The sequence below is a fragment of the Pteronotus mesoamericanus genome, unplaced genomic scaffold (genome assembly GCF_021234165.1).
Source record: "Pteronotus mesoamericanus isolate MK-2021 breed Mesoamerican mustached bat unplaced genomic scaffold, CSHL_Meso_final contig_182, whole genome shotgun sequence".
Taxonomy (NCBI): domain Eukaryota; kingdom Metazoa; phylum Chordata; class Mammalia; order Chiroptera; family Mormoopidae; genus Pteronotus; species Pteronotus mesoamericanus.
The window spans coordinates 28677275-28700643 of NW_026555078.1; the positions used below are offsets into that span (position 1 = coordinate 28677275).

Sequence of the window (23369 nt, forward strand, 5' to 3'; positions counted from 1 at the left end):
TGATTTCTTTCCAACCGCTGCTCTGTTCAAAAAGCATTTATTTCAAAACCTCTCCTGTTGAGGGACAGATTTAATTCCAGCTACTTGTTAGGCACGTTTCTAAAAAACAACACTTGAGTGGAATTGACTTTTGTGTGTGGCTCAGTCTGTGATTTTAGCCTTTAACTAAAACAAAGTATAATTCTTAGGCGTCATGGTTAGAGGGCTCCCAAACCCAAATGTAGGGGATAATGTCTGCAGATTATTTTTAGAAGTTTTTTAAAAACCATGAAAATTTAATGCTCGTATTGAATTATTGACATAGTACTTTGTTGCTGGTTCCTTTTCCAGGACACATTTGGTTTTGGTTTCTGCTCTCATTTTATGAAATTTCACAGAACAAAGAAATGCAGCCTCTACTGCAAGCTCTTATTTATTTACAGTTTTACCTCATCCATTTAACTTGTTCACGTACTAGCTTGTTTAGGGAGTCTATTTTTGCCCTCAAACATATCAGATATACTTCAGACTACTCAAAAAGGGTAAGATGATGTCCAAAGTTTAGATGGAACATATAGAAGTTCAAATAACTCTCTGAATTATTTGAACATCAAAACATCAACCCTTCTGTCTTTAGAAATTCCGTACCTATTCTTGAGCCTACATAAATCCTCCACATCCTTCAAGGCTGAGCTCAAATCCCTTCAGTCCTGTGCAGCTTCCCTCACCAGGCTCTGCTGTAGCAAGAGGACTTTCTTTTGAACCCATCTCTAATCTCTTTGAGAGATCTTCTTTCCAGGGCCAAGAGCCAACCTAATGGTAGTCCTGTGGATGTTCATAATTTTTTCATAGCATTTTCAGGAACCACTCTTTTTATTGGCCTCTGTATTGTTGAATCCTGCCCTTTCTTTGCTATGTTTCCCACTCATATTCCCAGAGTGACATACAGGTGGGACACAAAAAAGAACATCTTAGTAGGCCATTTTCATATGGCTGTGTAGTAAGTAAAAAGACACTTAAATGATTTACATTTCTGAGCCTCAGTGGTCTAATCAAAAAGTCATATAGGCCACGGATATTCATTGCAGTATTGTTTAACAAAAACAAAAGAATGGATGATAGCATAAATGTCCGACAGAAGGGGAATGCTTAAATGAATTTTAGAATATTCATTTTGTGGAATACTGACTTTTAATAATGTAAGGTGGATCTCTATATATCTAAATGGAGGTGTAGCCTTTGTAGAGTAAATAGAGTATACCTGTATCAATATGTACATAATACATATATATACACAGATATATATGTACATCTATCTATCTAGAGAATATATATGACCCTGCTATGAAATATGTGTGTGTGTGTGTGTGTATCTGGTATTATATGTGTACTCTCTGGTATAGTATATATGAATATATATATGTATGTGGTACAGTATGAATAAATATATATAATGATCCTATTTAAATAGAAAATAATAAAATGTCTACAACTCTCCAAATAGTATCTGTTGTTATATCTGAGAAATAGGGGGAGGGGTGGGCATAGGGATGCGTCTTTTTAATTTATGTATTTCTGTGTTTTAAAACATTTTAATAGTGATCATGTATTATTATTTTTATAATTTAAAAAAGTCACATTCATTTGACATGACCACCAAAGCTGTATGCTGCCATCGTGGAAGCATTATCAAACTGATGGTTCAAGTCACTTCTGTGCTCTGATATAGTCACCAGATGCTCGTCCCACCCCTTCCATAAAACCTTCTCCCTGGCTCCATAATCCCGGCCGCCGCGGCCAGCCCGAGTACCTGCCACTTCTCAGACTCTGCTGCTGGAGCCAGGATTCTTCCCTGCTCATTCCCAAGCCTTTGCCTTTGCTATTATTCCTGTCCCCGAGATAACTCCCTGCTGCCCCCTCTAAAATCATACATATTTTCAAAGCCCCAGTGCACATCTCACTTTCCTCATAATAGCAACCCTCTCCAAATTCCTAAAAACACAATGGATTGTTGTAAAAACACAGTGTTTTGATCGTCATGTAGGTAGGTTACACTAGAAAAATGCAAGAGTTTTATTACCCCTTTAGGACATGCAGTTGATTGAAATTTTGCCCTGATGTCAGAAATTATGCATGTTTTGAATGTATTGCTTATTATTTATTGTCCTTCTTCTTCCTGGGGATAAAAGGAGAGTGAGAAGAAATCTTGATGTAGCTTCCTGACTAAGCACTCAGAGCCATTTGGATCAATACTTCCAAACTCTGGCACATCAACAGCTGAGTTATGTTCCTGCTTTAAACACACAGTTTATCTTGGCACATAGATCAGATAGCTCAGAGGAGCAAAATGAATGCTGCTGTTGATTAAGGACATTAATCTTCCTTGTCACTTTCCTTGATTAGTATGGCTACTTCTCAGGTCCATTTTCTTTATTCCAAGCACAACAAATTTTCTACACATACAGTATTTTGATCTTGACGGCATCGTGTGTGTGTGTGTGTGTTCAAGTCAAAGGGTTTGCCTGTGAATGTACCAAGTAATGTGTCCTGAATTCCAGTTTTTTGCTAATTTGTTCCAAAATGTCATTCATTTGTTTCTATTCTTACAACCTGTGTTCCAACATGAGATTGTGCTTGAAATTAGGAATGCTCAAAACCCAAAAATAAATTTCAAATACCCTATGACTAGCAGAATACAGGAATTAGATTTTGAAAACTTGAGGGAAAAGGCATACTGTATGAAGACAAATGGAAGCCAATGACAATTGCATTTCAAAATAAAAGGATTCTCTTTGCCCATGTACTTCTAAAAGGTGTCCAGCCTGTGAGTTTTCAAAATCCACTTTGATGTAACCTTAGTAAAACTTAAGTCCTAGAACACACACTTTCTTGCCGCAACCAGTTAATTTATATAAGAAATGAACTTGATTAACCATTGAATCTACTGGGTGCAGAGATGGTTTCTTTCTCCTTTACTGCACCATTTGCTATGCGGTGATTCCAAATTCAGATCCGGCTAGCTTAGCTTGAGAGGACAGCCACAAACCAGCCAGCCTCCTGTAATCCTCACAGAAATTCTGAGAGTATTGCTAATAGCATCCACTTTGGAGTAAGAATGCCCTTAACACAAATTTTGGTTCTGTTGTTTATGGTTGTTTTTCTCAGACCAAGTTCCTTAACCTCTCAGTTCCTTTATCAATAACATGGGTGTGGTTAAAAAGTGCCTATTTTAAGACTATTTTAAGTTTGAAATGGAATAATCCATTGAACTGTCTTGTTTAGCACATGGTAAGCACATAACTTAACTGTTAGTTGTTGTGTTATCTTCCTTTTGTAAGTGAGGATACTGGGGCTTTCTGAGCGTTTAATGACCGAAAGTTCAGTGACTTGGTGGGGATGGAACTCCAAGTTCGCTGATGCCTCTGGTTTCCTATCGCAGAATGCTGCACCACAAAGCACCCCATGCAACACGCCACGCCATGTGCTCTGCACTGCACTGCTTGCCCTGTCATGTTGTGCCTCAGCTCTCCGCAGCTCACCACAGCATAGTACACGACACCACACCACACCACAGCATGCCATAGCATACTTCATACCACATCATGCCACATGACATGCCGTGTTACGTTTTTGACAGAATTATCCCTCTGTCATCCTCATGTGTCCTTCCTTATGTACCTCCCAAAGCCCATCACTTTACATGGCATCATCTTAGATCCCTGTGACCAATGATCAAGTCTCAGCACTGGCGCAAAACCCAGGTCTTTTCAGCAGAGGATGCTCACCTCTGGCCCAGGGTTGTCCACCAGAGGACGGACATCTTTCTTCTCCTTCTTCTTCTCCTTCTCCTCTTCCTCCTCCTTCTCCTCCTCCTCCCCCCTCCTCCCTCCTTCCTTCTTCTTCCCTTTTTTGTTGTTGTTGTTGTTGTTGTTGTTGTTGAGACATAGTTTGGGCTGGTGGCAACTCCACAGGGGTAGTCCTATGCTTTGTGGCCACAGATTTTTTTTTCCTTACAAGACACATTCTAATAAGAAATCCTGACTCTAGCTTCAACTTCATCTTGTGGATTATTCCAGAATGAGGTAAATCACCTTTCTAGGGTCTTCTTCAATCTGTTCTGATAAATGCAGGTCTTAGGCAATTACCATGAGAATTCTTTGCATTTGGCTGTAATGTCTTTCAAATTTATAAAATATATACCCAGTGCTGTGGCTAAAAAATGCATTTAGAATTAAGCAATTACTTAGGGAAAAAAGCAACTTAGGTTCTCAGCTGTTTACTTGGCCACAAATGCTACATGAGATAATAATATGTGGCAGCAAGTATAAAATTTTGAATAAAACAGAAAGTTTAAGTCAAACAAATAAAAATTTGAAGGGGAAAGAGTCTCACTGTCCCTCATTTTTCTTATCAGCTAGAAATCAGGTCCAGGTCAAATTTTGAACAATGACAAACTAACCAGTAAGATGAGTGTGGAAACATATTCACTGATTCTTTTCATGAGTATTTACCTGACTAAACCTGTGTACCAGCAGGTTTGCTTAGCTGAGGGAACTAGTGAGATACAAGGTGCAGGCCATGTCTCTTAAGAGCTCAAAGTATGAAAGGAAAAAAAAACACAAACATGTGAAAGCGAGAACGAGGAAAGTTCTAGCCTGAGCCATGGGACACAGAGGGGACATGTGTGTCTTCATTCTTAGAACACCTGTCATGTGGAAGAGGGACACTGCATTGGGGTTTCCATCATAGTTTGTGCAACACTATTACTATCATCCCACTTTGTTTTCTTTTTCTCTATTTTTAAATAGTAATACATGCATTTGGTTGAAAAGGAATTATTTTTAAAAGTAAGTATACTATGAAAAGTCTCTTTTCTAATTTTTTTACTCTTTATCCTACCCCACCCTCATAGTTAATAATTTGTTGGGTATTCTACCAATGTTTCTTTATTCACATGCAAACAAATGCTCTTCTTTCCTTCCTTTTCTTACATGAGAGCTAGCACTCTATGTTACCTGCTTCTGTATACCTGCATCTAAATCTGTAACACATGTTCTGCATCTTATTTTTCCACGAAGCAATATTTATCTATAAGTCTTTCCTTATAAGTGCTCCATGGAGACGGTTTTCAATCTGTTGTAAAACTATGCAATGTTCTGTGGTAGAAGTATATAGTTTGTGCTTCTGACCCTGGTAATGGATGTTTGAGTTGATTTTAATCTTTGTTATTTCAAACTATACTGGTTGACTATATGACGAATGAGTAACTTTGTTCACATTCATTTTGTAAATGTGCAGGTACATCTATAGAATACTTTCTCTACGTAAAATTGCTGTTTCAAAGAGTAAATGCATTTGCACTTTGGATAGGCACTGACAAATGGCTCACCTCAGGGATTATATCATATCGCACTGCTGCCGGACCACTCTTAGTACGCAAGTGCCTTTTTCTCCCGAGCCTCATCAAAGAGTGTATTGCCAAACTTCTTTGAATTTTTCACAATCTGATAAGGGAGAAATGTCATTTTAAGCTCATTTTAGTATGAATTTTTATATTCTGGGGTCATTTATATTGCTTTTCCTATGCAAAATATTCATTTTCTAAAAAAATGAATTAAGGGTCTTTTTCTTCTTGATTTCTAGGAACTCATTATATATTAGGGAGATGAGCCCCTTCTGTGTGGTACTGTTTTTTAAAATTATTTGAGGTGTCTGTTTCCAGTAATAGACTTTGAAGACAAACATGGGAATAGAGGCTGGAAACAACGGTGAGGTATGTTTAAGTTCAGTTTTAAAAATAATGAGCCCTTAATATGTGATTCTTAGTGCTTTGATTTTACCATCTCATTTAGCCTTCACAGTCATCCTATGAGGTGATGATTATTATTAGGAGATGAAACTGAAGCACAAAGGTATTAGGAAATCTTCCCAGGGTCACACAGCTAGTAAATGGTGGAATCAGGATTCAAAGTCATGTATTTGACTCCACAGTTTAGGCTTCTAACTACAACACTTACCAGTAATGAGCAATATTTCCACCAATGGAAATATTCAAACTAAGGTTGGGAGATGGTCAATCCTGAGTCTTGTGAATGAGATCCTAGGATAGAAAGGGGATTGGATTAGACAACTTCAAATAACCCTTCCAATCCTTTTTTATTTTCTTCTCAAAATGCTGTGCCTGACGAGAAAGATGAATCAGGAGCTATGACAGGCGAGGGCTCCGTATGAGACCTCCTTGCTCCAGTTATGACCCTCAAAGAGACCCTGCCACCCACCAGCAGCCCTGCCACAGCAGCCGGGGGAACCTGAACTCCCAGTTACAAACTGGTTTCACAGTGAATGTTCACGACACGCTTGGTTACTAAGCCGACATTTGTATGGAAATGTCCTTTATTTTGGTGCTTTGCACATGATAAATGTTCAGTAAACCTTTTTGATTGGATTAACACAGGATTGATGGTGAGGTACTTATTCTATGAGCTCTTAAGTATGACTCACTCAGGTGGAACATGGAGGTAATCATCCAGTCAGCAGTTACTCAGCACATAGTCTGTGCAAAGCGCAGTGCCAGACACTTGGGGAAATGAAGAAGCAAAGACATGGCTGTCAACCAGTGTGCAGAAAACATAACTGCTGACAAAGGCAGTAAACCCCACGAGCCCCAAACGAATGGTCACAGCCCTTGGAGTGGAGATGAGGGAGACAGCATTGAGGAGTGGGCTGTTGGGAGAGACGTCACCAGAACTTGATGTGGATTTTGGAGAAGAGAAAGAAACTTTTAGTTGAGGGGAAGGGCTGGAGTAAAAGCATAGAAGTTGAAAATATCGTGCTTGTGGACTTGAATGGTGTGTTTCTTGAGCAGGCTCAGAAATAAGACTTTAAAGGTAGATGGCGACCTCATTGATGAGGATCCTGAATTCCAAGCCCATGGATGGACAAAGGTGTCCACTAAAGGCTCTGGAATAGAGAAGTGACATTGTGAAGGTGGTGTTTTAGGGAAATGACGATGCCAGTCATGTGCCGGGTGGTGCACAGGAGAGGCGAGGCTGGAAGTTATCACAGTTACTTAGGTAGAAGATGATAAGCGTCTAACTGGGAAGAAAGGGGGAAATGTTCATACAAAAGGAACTGTGGGGATTAGCTAGATGATTCTATGTAGGAGGAGGGAGCAAAAGAACCATTAAAGTACTAACAAATTTATAGTACACATTTTTGCTACAATTCACATACCTAGCACTGAGGAAGTGTGACCAAGAACAAATTATTTTTTCCTTTAGAAATCAGAGAACAAAATCCTATCAACAAATGTAAATAGATTGGACTGGCTTGCTCTTTTATTACTAAAGTAATTCTTTGTGTGGCAGAGGTAACTTCGAGCTTTGTATGGAAAACACTGAGAGTAGAACGCATCTAAATTAGGTGGGTGGCTTAGAGAGTGCAGAGGGTTGCATAACTCTGTGAATGTACAAAAACTGCTAAATTGCATACTTCAAGTGAATTTTATGGTTTGTGAGTTATAAATCAATAAAAGTGTTGTTTTAAAAAAGCAGTGAGACTCTGTCGGGTTTTAAGTCTCTTAAGATAAGTAAATTTTAAATAAGTATTCGCCTACACACTCCTTAACCAAAGGATTGTCCCCTAAAGAAGGCCGCAGAATCACATTTCCACCCTTGGACAGCAGGCAAAAAATACCTCACACATCCAGGCTTGTCAGAACTTCTGCTCCCGTGGCATCTCAACGCTCTGCAGCTTCATTCTTCCCAAGGCGCTACTGAGGACTATCAGACAAACGGAGACAGTGCTTTGTCTGCCAGGCCAGGTTTTTCCTCGAACAGAATCTTCTGTTAAAGTGAAAATTCCGAATTGCAAGCTTGGGCCCTTCAGAGGGGAAAGAAAACCCCAAGACTTGCTGAATCACTTTTTATTAAACATTAGTTTTGCAATCCCAACAGCTAAATCTATCATTCTGGCAGGCAAGCTTTAAATAAGGCAGCAAGTTGGAAAAAGAAAGAGTGGTCACTCGTGTTCTTAAACCCCCCAAGCATGCCATCAGCTTCGGCTTAGAGTCTTTGGCTAGAGAATGTAGGCTCATTTTTTTTTCTTTTTTACCCTATTAACTAATTACATAGATACAATTTTAAAGAATGAGTGTACCTGGGTTTCTCAGTGCCCATTTGTCATGTTAATTCACAGGCCACTTAATTTAAGAAGGAGAATGTTTTCTAGGTGAAATAGGTTCCTGGGGCCTCCCTGGCACACCCATACATCCTAGATGGCCCTGTTGTCAAATGTGTCACTGCCTCCACACTGTGGGGCTGCTGATTTCCTCGCACTCAGAAAGACGAGTGGGAGTTTTGGGGAAAGAGCCGCACAGCCTAACCTCCAGGCAGGCTACTGCCATCCCTCACACGGCAGCCTGAGGGCAGATTCTGGGAAAAGTGAATGCAGATTCACTTCAGGTCACAGTTTCTGGTCTTTAATTCTTGATTTTGAATGTGAATCTCTCCATTCCCACCATCTTTCCAGTGTTTGGGTTTGTTTTTTTTTTTAAATTATGCCTCTCCTTTTAAAAATATTTTTAATTTAATGAGACCAATGTTCCCTGTGCCTGTTAGTGTTGGCTCTATTCAGACAATAATTGGTGTCTTTGCTGTGTTTTGTTTTTGTTTTTAATCCAGATGCCTCTCTAATGGAGCATCTCTACCTCTGAGCTCAGAAAACCTTTTGGTATGATCCGTTTCCTTTCTGGCTTTCTCTCTGTTTCCATTTCAGAGCAGTATGAGGGGCTTTGTGGAGGTATAGGGGTGTCACAGGCCCTTATCTGTCCTCTGAGGGTCAGAATGAGCACCACCCACAAGGGAGAAAGCTCACCCGTGGGTGCTGAACACTCGTTTCTTGTCTATTGTCTTGGTACATTCAGCTTTTCACACCTGAGTCCATCATTGCCATGATTGTGACAGGACCTATGTCAGCAGCATCACTAGAAAGTACTTAACAAACAACTACCCGCTCATAGAGCTCTGCAGGCAGCACCGGCCTTGCACGCTGGGACTGCAGCATCTAAGGCAGACCCCAAAGGGCAACATGAGTGCAGAGTGGCTGTATTTAATTCCTTCCAGCCCAAACTAGCCTGACTGCATGTCATTAGAGATAAAGTACCAAACCAATGAACAGGAGCGAATGTGTTGCAAATGGTGAGTGTCCTCCTTTAAAAACAGAGGTAAAAATAAAATCCACAGCTCTCATTAACTGAGTGTGTACTACACACCGATCACAAGGCTAAGTGCATTTCATTTAATCTTTCGAACAGCCCAGTGAATATGAGAACTATTATTACCCTCATTTTAAAAATCAATAAACTGAGACTCCGAGAGGCTCAGTTGCCCAGAGTCTCACAACTGACGGTAGTAGAGCCTGAATACAAACCTAAGCGGTCGGCCACCACTGAACGAACTTGATTCTGAGGGTGTCAGAATCAAGAACTAGAATTTTGGGATTGAGACTTTCCTTGGGGAAAGTAAAACCACCTTCAGCAAATCATCTTTGTCATCTCATTCCTTAATATTGCCAGGGAATTTAAACAAAATAAAAACACCCACCCTTTATGAGGTTACTGAATTTGTCTAGCTCATGATTAGCATTTCTGATCTCGGGCATTGGGGGCTACAAAAGGCTGATTTGTATCAGCACATGTGATTTAATGGCAATAGTTTGAGCTTATTTTCATCTTTCTTCCACTTAGCTTTTGACTAGAAATTGTGACCAATGGGTTCTTCAGTTTTTATTTTAAGAACTTTCCTGAAAAGTTACTGGTAAAATGAAAATTTGAAAAATCAGTCCGATTTTAAATGCATCCATGTGCCTGAATTCGCGGTGCCCTCCTGCCCGGCCTCCTCCTGTGTCCACCCGTTGTATCGTGTATCTCCTTCCACAGGAGTCAGACTTCTAGACGGCCGAGGGAGCAGCCCGGGAGGAACAAGGCAGATGTGCCAAGGAACCCTTGGTCATATAAAGAAAGCAATAATTTCTGGTCTCCAGAAGGAAAGTGCTTTTATTTAGTGGATTTGCATTTAACAATGTAACAATATTGGTTCCTAGCTGGGGGAAAGGGCTCCTGCTGCCCTTCTCAGGTCCCACATCTGCCAGCTCTGCAGGAAGAGCTGACAAGAATTAATTGGCTTTCCTGCGCCTGAGGCTCCGTTCGCTTCCCAGTTCCAAGGATCCCACAGGAACCTGCTCTCGGATAATTGACTGTCTCAAAGGACTTTCTGTTTTCAGGAGTTCTAACTGATAGCACCCTGTAATGTATGTGCATTTTCAAATTCACTTAAGTTAGAACCTTGAGAATTGTTCAGGGTACTTAGCTTATTTTAAGAAAATGGGGCATGGCCACATTCAAAGGATGTGGATTATTTGTTGCTTTTATGAGTGTTCTGACATGGCCCCACTTAAATGTGTGATTTACACAAGTGACTTTGTTTCTTTTCCTTTCAGTTTCAGGCTGGGCTTTCTGAACAAGACACAGGTAGTTGGATAAGAATTTCAGAGGTGGAAATTCCTCCCAGTTGTTGATTCTTTTTATGCAGAAGTGTCCAACCTTTTGGTGTCTCTGGGCTACACTGGAAGAGGAAGAGTTGTCTTGGACCACACATTAAATACATTGCAATACATGTAATCACAAAATAATCTCATAATGTTTTAAATAAATTTATAATTTTGTGTTGGGCTGCATTCACAGCCATCCTGGGCTGCATGCAGCCCACAGGCCACAGGTTGGACACCCCTGGTTTATAGTCTCTTTTAATGTAGATGTACTCTAGATTCTATTCCCTTAACAATTATTGTACATCTGGGAAGCTCCTGTATGCTGTGGGACTACCTTCGGGAAAATTATATTGAATCAATTTTACAAATGGAGGAGTATAGGAGGTTGTGTCTGACTACAGTGGCAGCCAATCAGTACAAAAATCGTAGAAAGTTGGGAGGGACTGCTCACCAAATGCTGTTTCTGCCTAGACAGACGCTGGGCACGTCTGCCCCTGATTGCCGACTGGGATCAGAGCACTCTTGTTTCTGAGATGCAGCTCTATCCCATTGTTGGATAACTCATATTCTAGACTGGTCTTCACTTGATAGATTGAACACATTCTCTTTTTAACTTTTATCAATTAATCACAGGTTGTTCTCAGTAGCTGCATAGACTAAGTGCATTGATTGATTCATTGGTTCATTCCTTCGTTCATTTCGTGTTGGGTGCCTACAGTACGATAAAGTGGGCAAGGCCATGAGCATCAAACTCCAGGAGCTGACAGGTGACTAGGAGATGACTAGGACATAGAGAAGTTGTATGTCATACATGCCACATGAGCAATATATGTGCTGTAGGAAAGATGAGGGGGAACGATAGGAAGGGATCAAGTCCTGACAGGTGTAGTCGACAGATTCATCATGGAAGATGGGCATTCAAAGCTGCCCAACTTTAATGACTTGTGGTTAAAAATCAGAGCTATAGGTATGGAAATTGGAAGAATAAAGTGTCTATAGGGATAGAGAGTGAAGAGCAGTAGAGACAAAGTTCTATGGTCAGATGGCATTCACATTGTCTCAAATGCCAGGCTGCGAGTTTGAGGGTTACCCGGGGAAGCAGGGCGGAACCCGGGGGCCAGTTGCTGAGTTGCGTTTAATGTGATAACTGGTCCCAGGAGGCTGTGGGCTGGAGGGCTGTGCGGCCTGCCCGATGTAGGCGGTAAGGGGCAGCAGCCCTGTGGGGGCCTCTGCAGCAGAAGCAGCATCGAGTGAGAGGCGAATGATAATTACTGTGACACAGCCCTGACACAGCCTATTGTGCACGTCTCAGGAGAGCGCCCTGTCCCCTCCCCTGCATCTCCGGACTGTCTGGATCTGTGGACAAGCCCCTCCTTGCTTTCTGGTGAACAGTTACTCAGCAACCTGTGGTAGTGCTTCCAGGTAATCGTAGAGAATCCCAGGATCCAAGTGTCTGCAATGAAATAACTCAGGACTGATTTCCCTGTCTCCAGTGAGGTCTACAAGGAGACTGAGCCCATACAATGAAAGAACCTTTTAAAATTCTTTAGGATAAAGGTGTGTGTGCACACATGAATTTAAGTTCATTACCTTTTTCTTTAGTGGTCTATATATGGTTGGCAATAAGGCTCATCATTAGTATTATTCCTTTTCCTATGAAGCTTTTTTGGGGGGTCTAAATTGAAAGGAGTGGCAGCCACGTGCAAAGGAAGTACAATTAGAAGCTTTGTTGAAATGTACAAGTTTGAACCGGTTACAAATTTAGGCCACTTGCTGAGTGAAGTGAGTATCATTAGCAAGTTAGAGGAATCTGCCAATCTTCTCACACAATCCTGTTACATGGGCTTAATTATAAAATTTACACTTTTTAATCTCAGAAATATTTATTGAGTGCCTACTATGTGCCAGGCCCTGTTATAGGTGTTGAGCTACATTAATGAACAGAATAATTAAAGATCCCCACCTTCATGCAGCATGCCTAGCAGTGGAGGACAATCAACACATAAATAGGAAATAAGTAAATAAGTTAATTGTATGGTATATTAGGAGGAGACAAGTGATACTGAAAAAAAGAAAAAGTAAAGAAGGGTAGGGGGGAACAGGGTTGCCAGGAAGTGGGGAAGGCAGGGCAGGTTGCAGTTTTAGATAGAGCAGTCGTTGTTGTCTTCCTTCCAAAGGCAGCCTTTGAGGAAAGACCTGGCCATGAGGGGGTTAGGCGTGCAGGAATCTGGGGGGGGGAGAAGTCCAAGGAAAGAAAACAGCCAGGGAAAAGGTGCTTAGGCGGGCAAGTGCCAGAGCAGGGAAGAGGCTTTGTGCTTTTTTTCTTCCCCTTAGACAAACAATGGCTGTGCAACCAAGAGAAAAGCTAGGAAAATACAAAAGTTTATTTGTGATGATGTACATTCAGCATTACTTAAAAAGAAAAACAGGACCTCATAAACTGATTTTAATAAGGTGCAAAGAGCATGAAAGGTTTCCTGACACCTAGATTGCTGGGGTTTGAATCTTGGCTCTGCTGTTTCCTGCCTGTGAGATCGTAGATGAGTTATTTAGCCTCTCTGTTCCTCAGCTTCCTCATCTGAAAAATCAAGCTAACAATAGTAGCGATTCCCTAAGATTGCTTTGGTGATTAAATGGATCAATATTACTAAAAAGCTTGGAACTATGTATGACACACAGCAAGCACTCAAATATTAGCTATTACTATTGTATTACTGCTACTATTTTTATTATTTTTATGAGTTGGTGCCCTAATCTGTAATGTTCTTTGGGTGTGTCTTAAAGGCTGTGTGTGTGATTGTGTGTAGGTGGATGCGTGAGATGAATTGGTATGTTCAGAGTGTGGGGCTTAATTTATAAACTAGTTGTAAGAATTAGGTAAAATTCAACTGTTTAGCATATAGTAATGCCTCAATAAACATTAGTTTTCTTCCTTTCTGATGACATTTTACAGCCAAGAAAAATAATAGAGGGTTTTCCTCTTCTGCCTCTTAATGAACGTTTGGCTGGCTTATGAGTAGAATGACGGCCAGGTGAAAGCATTCTATGGACTGAAACTTGGAAACTTGTTTTGTCCTTGGCACCACCCATAGAACTCAGAAATTCCCAGTGGGTTGCTGTGAGTATCACTGGAAGGCAAAGAATGGGCAGTAGGCGAATGAATGAGAGTGAAACAAAATGAGGAGGAAACTGAAGAAATAGGGAAGAGCACCGTTGAAGTGATACCACTTTGGGATGAGTCCACTGGAAAACTCGGAGTCCCTTTCTCTGTGGACCTTTTAAAAAAGAAGGGATGGCGTCCATCCAAGTGGAGCAGGAGTCCCTGGAGGAAAGTGCTGGACTAAAGGGTCTCCTGAGGTCTCTTCCAGCTCTAACAGCAGCCCCTCTCCCCAGTCCACTATCCTATTACTGCTCTTACAGGCCTGAATTAGCCTACGTTTCCACCTCTGCTTAAAGAGTCATGAATATTTTGACATATAAAGAGGGCTTCTGTTGAGCCCTGGCTGGTGTGGCTCAGTGGATTGAGCTCTGGCCTGCAAACTGAAAGATTGCCAGTTCAATTCCCGGTCAGGGCACATGCCTGGGTTGTGGGCCAGGTCTCCAATTGGGAGTGTGCGAGAGATAACTGATCTATGTATCTCTTGCACATTGATGTTTCTCTCCCTCTCTTTCTCCCTCCCTTCCCCTCTCTCAATAAATAAATCAATAAATACGTAAGTAAATAAATAGAGGGCTTCTGTTGAATAATACTAAGTAAGACCAAGTCACTGTATTGAGGTAGTAGATTTTGAAAATCAACTTCCTAGTCCTCTGGGATCTGCCCCTCCCTTCTCTGGCCATGGCAGCTGTGTGAGACTCTGGAGTGGGCTGCCGGGGACGCACCAGGGCTACGGGCTATCAGGGAGGCAGGGGGAATGAGCGCACCAGTGCTGAGGGGGACTCTGCGGTCTGGGGGAGGAAGGGTGCTGTGACTTCACAGGGCAGGGGTGGGTGGTGGGCTGGGCAGGAGGGAGGACTGAAGCCCAGCACCCACTCACTGTCCGCCCCTGTGTTGGTTCCTAGGGGTGGCAGATGTCTCCCGTGCCATGGATCACCCGTTTTCAACAGCATCAAAAGATGGAGAAGGAGCATGTTACACGTCTCTGATTTCCGACGTCTGTTACCCACCTCAGGAGGATTCTACATATTTCACTGGAATTCTTCAGAAGGAAAATGGCCACGTCACCACATCAGAGAGCCCCGAGGAGCTGAGTACCCCTGGGCCCTCCTTACCAGATGTGCCTGGGATGGAGCCTCATGGGTTATTTAGTTCTGATTCTGGAATAGAGATGACTCCTGCAGAGTCCACTGACGTGAACAAGATCTTAGCCGACCCCCTGGACCAAATGAAAGCAGAAGCTTACAAATACATTGACATAACCGGGCCAGGGGAGGTGAACTCTCAGGAGCAACGTCACCCCGAGTTGGAAGAGAAGGGCTTGGATTTGAAGAATAAGGACACTGAAATCTCATCGAAATCTGAAAAAGTCCATGAACCAGAGAAACCAGCTCCTGTGGAAGGAAAAGTCATCAAGGACCATTTATTTGAAGAATCAACATTTGCTCCTTACATCGATGATCTCTCCGAAGAGCACCACAGGGCCTCTCTGGTCACTGCCCCCGTCAAAATCACACTGACTGAGATTGAACCGCCTGTTGAAACTGCTACCCAAGAGAAGAGCCCTGAGAAGCAAGATGTCTGTCTGAAACCGAGCCCTGACACAGTCCCCACTGTCACTGTCTCAGAGCCTGAGGATGACAGCCCGGGATCCACCACTCCTCCATCTTCTGGAACAGGTAAGGAAACTGGTATTCTCTGCCTGGGAAAAGCTGGCACATGGAAATCTGAATATTAAGGAATCAGGATTTGCTTTCCAGTCCCATCTCAACTAATTTAATTAACATACAGCTTTTCCAGTCTTGTGCCCATTGTACAAAGGTTGAGATTTGGGATATTCCTTAAGGCCCTGTCAGATTTGCTTTGTATAAAGTTTTTTCTCTTCTATTGAGGGGAAGGAATGACACACTGGAAACATCCAAATCCTCACGTGGGCCTACTGTTCAGAGCAGAGGGAGGTACCACCTGCTTCTAGGGTAATTTTCCTCCCTGACCGCCTGTAAGCACCTCGACTGCTCTGCTGAAACGAGCTGAGTCGCCTTGGTCCAGGCATTTCCCTTCCTGGTCTCAGCTCCAAGTCTGTACAATGTAGCGGGGGTGGGCCTCAGGGACTTTTGGAGGGTCAGGGGCAGTGAGAGGTAACCTAGCAAAGAGTACTTCTCCCCTCCCACGCTTTAGTCTCAGCACTCCTATTTTTATCTTTTAGTGTATTGAAGATCTGCATAAAATTTTATTTTTTAAACAATGATTTATTTGGATAGAATTTTTTAAAGTCTAAAATTCACTAGGTTGTAATTTTATTCAACTTGAATGTTCTACTAGTCTGACTCAAGGCAGGGTGTTAAACCACCATCAGTGCATCCTCTCAATAGAAAAGCGGACTGCTCTACCTGGTCAAAGGCCAGAGTGTAGCAGGAGCTCCCCCACCCCACCTTTGTCCTGTGTGCATCTCCCATTTTGTTGTGTCCCCCACCGTGTGTGCATCTCCATCCCATGTTCATCTCCCACCCTGTGTGCATCTCCATGCTGTGTACAAATGCCCATGAGGCAACAGGATGAAGAGGACAGTTGGAGGGCCTCGGATCTTCCCCTGCCTCTAGTGGCTGACATTCTGACCCTACCCTTTTGTAAAAAGTGATTTACAAAACTTTTGGATTCATAGAAAGTGATTTTCAGCACCTCAGGTGAATGATCTTTCACTTAATTCTGAAAACTGCAGAATTAGGAAAGATGCTCTAAATTGTGATGCTGCGCTAAGTCCAAGTGTTAAAACGGAGTGGATTTAATGGAAGTACCTCTTGTCCTATTTCCCTAAAGATTTAGCATCAGTTCCTCCTCTTACCTCAGACTCATTCAACTATAAAGCTCCAACGGTCTCAAAGATCCATCGCACCACATCCCTGATTTTCAAATGTATGCACTTACTCAACCAACACTTTCTACACATGTTCTTTAGGTCAGTCACTCTACTGCGTAATGGTGATGACAGAGTTTTGCAAAACAAGTACGAATCAGTCTCTGCCCTGTAGAGGGCAATTGACCAGGAAAACAGCCAAACTCTGGTATGATTTGTATTCTGAGAGAGGGAAGCGTAGAGTGCTGAGGAGCATCAAAGTCCAGTAGCTCCCCAGGTGAACTGAGACCTGAAGTGACTCTTCAAGGAGCAGGAGGAAATAACACAGGCGAAGAAGAGGGGCGGCCTTCCAATCTGAGTAGGTACAAGGACAGAAGGAGTGAGGGTACAGTGAGCTTACCATAAAATGTGAATCGAGATTTGGTTGTGAAGACAAATAAGGAAGCTGAGGCCTCAAGTGAATTAGATATGACTTGTCCCAGTCTACAGCGTGAGATGGGGACATAGCTGAGTCTGAAAGCCTCCTGTACTCTTTCTGGCAATGCGTCGACAACCTTTCTATTATTCCATGACACTGAGATGTAAGCCACAATTATCAGCTGTTTTTTACAGAGCTCCAGGATTGCCTGGTGGCCAGTCCAACAGAACTTAAGCCAGTCTTTAGGAAGAGTGAAATACATCAGCAGATGTAAGTCTACTTACAGTGGCACAAGCCTAATGTAAAAATTACAGTTTACAAAGTTGATGAGAAAGACTTGATATAGGGTTCATTAATTATTATTAGGGCATTACCATTTTTTAAATAGCCATGACCCATTGGGGTTCTGGAGCAACTTTAAAAGAAAACAGAGACAAAATCTGGTTCATATAACTTTGGAGTTTTATGATCTTGGGTTGCGCACTTGACAGCATGGGGTTAAGGCAATGGATTTCTCTGTCATTGCTCCAAGTAAACATTCTGAGCAGGGTTTATTCAAGAAAGAGTAAGTCCTTTGTCCCATTACACAGCTCTCCCCGATGTTCAGCTCCTCTCTTCACCCATTGTCTACTTCATAATACCTGAGTCATAAAACAAGAGTGAGAATAAAATTAACAGAAGAGACAGAAGGAAACAGCTAGTCACTGAGGCCTTTCTCCTCACTCTTTTTATTTCAAAAGTTTAACCTAACCCGCTTCCCAACTCGTGTGTCCCTGGCCTCGTATGACACTCTGCCCATAGACACTGGAAGATTTGGGCTTTATTACATCCCCTGGGTCTTGGGTCACTCTGCCATTTCCAGTGCCAACAGATAAGACTAACACCAAGAATTACATAAAATCCTACATACAAACCGAGGGAAAGGAAAACACTCTCAACAAAACAATTTCTGTTTATCATTGTTTAATAAACAAGGAAATCATCAGTTCTGGGGAATACTTCTAATTATGTGAATTATGACTCAGGAGAAATTCTAGTTTAGAACAGTTTTAGCCACAGACCCTAAAGCTTAAGCAAGGAGTCTAATATATTTTCTTTAATTCCAATAGATTGTCTAATTTCATAATTTCCTCCAACGTACTTAACTATTTTTATCTTGTTAAATAATATACCCTGAAATACAGAGGTAAAAATTCTTACATCTCAAATATTGAAATTATCTTCTCAAAGAAAAGATCAGTCAAGAGAACAGGTGAAGCATTTTAGATAAATGAGAATTGTCCTGAGGACCCGACCATTGACCCATCGGCACCATGTGGTTCCTGACATGGGCACCAGAGAGCGTGTTATGGTGGCCGTGGATGTTCTTGCAGGTATTAGCCTCAGAAGGGCCAGGGATTGAGAGGCCATAATTAAACCACCCAGCTTCCCTTAAAAAGAAAAGAGCAATAAAAAGTAAATCAATTTTACTTTGAACTCTTTGAAAACTACTGTTGCTATTTCCTTGCATTGGTGAGGTCTGTGATTCTCCTACTCATTTTCAAAATTCATTCTTTTATTAAAAAATACTTATTGAGTGACTTCTCTATGTCAAACATGTGTGGGGCACCAGAGACATTGTAGTACAATATTTATAAAGTCCTTACCGTCATGGAGTTGACCTGCTAGTAAGAGGAGACAATAAAAAGAAACACATAAATAAGTAGTGTCATTTCATAAAGTGTGAGTGCTATGAAGAGTGACAGAGTGTTGGGTGTGAGGAGATCAGGGACGGCATCTCTGAGGATGTGGCATGTGATCTGAGATCTTAATCAGGAGAAGGACCCCACGATTCAAAGAGAGAGGCCCAGGTATGGAGGACAGCAAATGCGCAGGCCTGAAGGCTGAATTATTTGGGAATTGGAAGGTGGTACAAAGGAGCCAGGGAGAAATATGGAATAGAACTGACTTGGAGGGGTAGGGAGGTCCCCGATTATTCAGGGTTTCATGTGCTAGGATAAAGAATTTGGATTTTGTTCCAAATGCAATGGGAAATCATTGGAGGGGTTAAGTCGGAAAGTGCCATTATCCGTTCAATAAATATACTTTGACCAGTTAGCCCAGGCATTGTGCTGCCACCACTGGGGATACAGCGGTGAATCACAAGAACACTGCCTATAGAGAGCTTGCTTTCTAGTTGGGAGGATTTACACACAAATAAATAAATATATAATATAATGCCAGGTAGTTAAATGGTTATGAAGAAAAATAAAACAAGATAGAGTGTAAGAGAGCGATGGGGAGGTGGTAAAGAAAAGCTTTCCTCTGCTGGTGGCTTTGAGCAGAGACCTGAATGGGGCGGGGAGCAAGCCACAGAGATAGCCTAGGAAGGGCAGCCAGAGAAGAGGCCTGGAGCTGGGAATGTCCTGTGCGTTCAAGTTGCAGATGGAAGGTCAGTGCATCTGGAGTAGGGAGAAGGAAGGGAAGAGCGGCAGGATCAGATTTGTGTTTTCAGATGATCCCTCTGAAAGATGAGTGGAGAGTGAGCCAGGAGCAAAGAAGAGACCTGAATGGCAGCATCATTCACAGTTGGACACTGGCAACTGCAACTTGGTAAACTGGCCCTAAGCTGACTTTTCCTTTTACCCTTAATTATATCATCCTTAGCAGCAGCAGCAAACATGTGTTTCCAGGTAGGGCCATTCTAACCTCCTCAGTTTCTAGGTTCTATTTGGTTATTTTCATTGACTGTTTCCAGCTTTGCTGTGTCAGTCTTTACATATGATAACCAGTATCTTAGCTAGATGCCCCTAAGGTTTTAAGCAAGAATAGGGAAATCTTCTGTTTTGTTTTAAATATTTTCCAGATGCCTCCTAGTAGTTTGTTAAACTTTCAGTTCCCATTAAGAATGGAGGGCAATGTCTAAATATCTGTTGAGTTCCTTTTGACTCAAAATAAGGATGGATTCTTTCTAAGGTAGTACCTTCACTTGCCCAAGGTGAAACCCATGAGGCCTCTTCCGTCCACACTCCACAGCTGTCTGATAGCATTCTTACTCTTGAATAAATAAAGCAAGATCATTGATCCTTTTCGGAATGCTTTAACAGCAGTTTTCATTTGGAGGTAGGTAGGCTTGCCAGACAAAAGACAAATTTTATGGGACACGCTTATACTAATGAAACATTCATTGTTTAGCTGATACTCAAATTTAACTGGGTGCCCTGTATTTTTATTTACTGAATCTGCCAACCCTCACTGGAGGTAGCTTTAGAATCGTGCTTGGAGTAAGGTGATTACAAAATGCAGATGTGTGAGCTCCATCCAGACTTCCTTCTACAAGCCAGAACTTCCTTCTACAAGTCAGAACTTCTGAGGGCAGTTTTGAGCCTTTCACCCAATTAAGAACCAGTGTTCTGAATATTTGAGCTAGTTCTCAGTGAGCTCTATTATCAGCACTCTCTGTGTGCCAGGCACTGCACTGCATGCTGGGGATATGATTGTGAACAAAAGTACCTTGGCTACCCTTTGCCCTAATGGCGCTTTCGGTCTTGGGTTTGGGAGACTAGGGGAGAGGGAACAGACAGACATTAATTAGATCATCGCATAAACAAATACAAACCAGCCAGGGGCTTCCGGTTGTGCAGGATGAGGCGGTGGCAGGCTGTTTCGTCAGGCTGGCTTGCACACAGTGTGGGCTGCCCTGCAGGGCCACTTACAGCCCTCTGAGCCCAAGGCCCTGCCTGCCTGCTTTGTGGTCTCCTAGGTGGAAAAAGAATAGGAGTTTGGTTGGTCCTGGCAGTTTAGATGGTCAGACAGAAGCTTCCAACATGAGAAACTGGAAGAGTATGAGCCACAGGAAGGGAAGATACCCAAGATAAGAATTTTCTTCCCCTGTCCCATCAATACAGCACACTCTTCTGACATCCATGTTTCTGGGTATGGAATTCCTGTTCATTTTACTCACCCAGGTTCACCACTTCTGAGTGACCTCTGACACCCCATTTTTTTCTCACCCACCAGATGAGTCAGACCCTAAATCTATAGTTTTTCTCATCAGTGTCCCTTGAATTGTCCTCTCTTTTCCATCCTTATGGCCCCCACAACTCATTAGGTTGTCGTAACTCCTCCTCTCAATGATTGCAGTACCCTCTTAATGGGTCAGAACTCAAAGGTGATCTGAGAGTTATCAGTGAATTTAGGCAAAGCGGAGCAGAATCCAGATCGAAGGGGCACATTCATTCAGATTCAGGTAAATCATCCACGGCCATAGTGCCCTCAACGTGCCCAGTCTCGTCAGATTCAGATAACTCCCCAAATCTCGGTTGCTTAATATAAATAAAGTTCTTACTCACACTACAGTCTAATACAAGGTCAAGCAGCTTTACTGAGCTACAATCCACATAGCATACAATTCGCTCATTTACATCTTAATGGTTTTTAGTATATTCACAGAATTGTGTATCTATCACACAATAAATTTTAGAGTACTTTCATTTCCCCCACCACAAAAAAAAGAAAAAAATCCATGACCCCTTAGTCATCATTCCCAGGTAGCTCTTGCTCACAGAATGGCCAGAGAGCAGCATCTCGGATATTCTGAAGTAAGGCCTTGCTGTTGGCAAAGGAACACCAGGTTCCTGAAAACTGTTGTCATGGTGATCCCAGGTAGGCTCTTCTAGGGGACAGAAATATCAGCAAGATTGCCAGAGGGGTTTTCGGATCAGCACGCAGAGATCAGGCATTCACAGGGGGCTGGGGGTGACTCGCAGGTTTTGTTCTTCTCAAGAGGAGTTGGAGGGAGGGCAAAGGAGAGAGGGTGGGCTCCACCATTAGCGGCCCGGTGGGGTCGTGCACTGTGGTGATCTGCTCGGCTGGCTTGGTGGAACGGGCCGAAACTCTCTTACATGGCTCTCCCTAGTTACACTGTTCACTAAAAAAAAATGATAATAAAATTATTATTTCTAATGGGAAATGTAAAGCCCAGAAATCAAATTGTACACAGAGATCCAAATCAACTTTTTTGTTTGTTTGTTTTATTGAAGGAGGGAACACAAGCAGCCATGGATAAGTAATAAACGGATGATTTTCAGATTTGTTGATATTGGTGAGCCAAATTAGAGAGTTATATCCATCAGATTATCTGATGAAATCTGTGACATTTGAAAACTTCCCTAGGAGAATACATCAGAAATTAAAAACAATGACTTATAGAGTCTAGGCCATGTTAAAATAAACAAAGCAACTGAGGTGCTGCTGTGACTAAGAAATTGCTGGGTCATTTTTTAAATAGTGATTTTAAGATAGATAGGTATGTGAAACACTGATTAATTGGGCCAAAACAGTAATTAGCCTTTTAGTTCAGGTGGCCTGTCTTTCCAGCCCAGCCCTGGAAACAGACTATTTTTGTGCTAATCATATGTGTTTCTCAAGCAACGAGAAAACATCTCCCCTAATGGAACTTTGTTTTATTTCTTCTCTCTCTATCCATCTGTCTGTCCCTGTGTGCACGCCTCTCCTGCTCTCCTTCGCTCTGTGGGACGACAGAACCATCTGCTGCAGAATATCAGGGGAAAGGCAGTATCTCGGAGGACGAGCTGATCGCTGCCATTAAAGAAGCAAAGGGGTTATCATATGAAACAGCCGAAAGCCCACAGCCGGTGAACCAGGTGGCCCACAAGCCCGAGTCCAAGGCCAAGTCCAAGTCCGGGCTGCCCACCATCCCTGGCGCCCTGGACCATGAGGCCAGCAGCGCGGAGTCAGGGGACTCGGAAATTGAGCTGGTGTCCGAGGATCCACTGGCCGCTGAGGACGCACTGACCTCTGGCTATGTGACCTTCGGCCACGTGGGCGGCCCACCACCTTCGCCAGCCTCGCCTTCTATCCAGTACAGCATCCTGAGGGAGGAGCGCGAGGCCGAGCTGGACAGCGAGCTCATCATTGAGTCATGCGACGCGTCCTCTGCCTCGGAGGAGAGCCCCAAGCGGGAGCAGGACTCACCCCGGCTGAAGTCAGGCGCCCTGGACGCCATCCGGGAGGAGCCCGGTGGCCGGGTTGGAGAGCGTGCACCCAACCGGCAGGGCCTGGATGAGCCAGGCCCTTTCCTTAAGTTCCCCTCGGCTGTCCCCCAAACTGGCCAAGAGCTGCCTTCTGGAGACAGAAACCCAGAGCCCGAGGAGTCCCCAGTGCAGCAGAAACCTGCAGAAGCAGTGAGTTCCCAGGAAAGTCCCGTGGCCACAAAGAGCCCCGGGCCACAAGGTCCTGACATCGTGCCCCCTCTGCTGTTTCTCAATAAGCAAAAAGGTAAAGTGACAGCTTTCCTAATTGAAGCAGCTTGTCTGCTTAGTGTGCTTTCTCCGGGTGTTTAGTGGTATTCAGCACGGGGTTGGGTAAGGCTCAGCCCTGTAGACATGTCCTAACTGGTCAAACAATTGAGC

The 23369-nt window shown here is 42.8% G+C and overlaps 1 protein-coding gene across 2 annotated transcripts in view; it reads left to right on the forward strand.

Moving 5' to 3' along the window:
* RTN1 (reticulon 1) overlaps positions 1-23369 on the forward strand; it is a 170286-nt gene that overhangs the window by 70823 nt on the left and 76094 nt on the right. For both annotated transcript variants that reach the window (XM_054567483.1, XM_054567482.1), the window contains exons 2-3: positions 14590-15363; positions 22480-23235. In XM_054567483.1, the coding sequence (XP_054423458.1) occupies positions 14613-15363; positions 22480-23235 (1507 nt within the window). In that variant the 5' untranslated portion in view covers positions 14590-14612. The remainder of the gene's footprint in view (positions 1-14589; positions 15364-22479; positions 23236-23369) is intronic.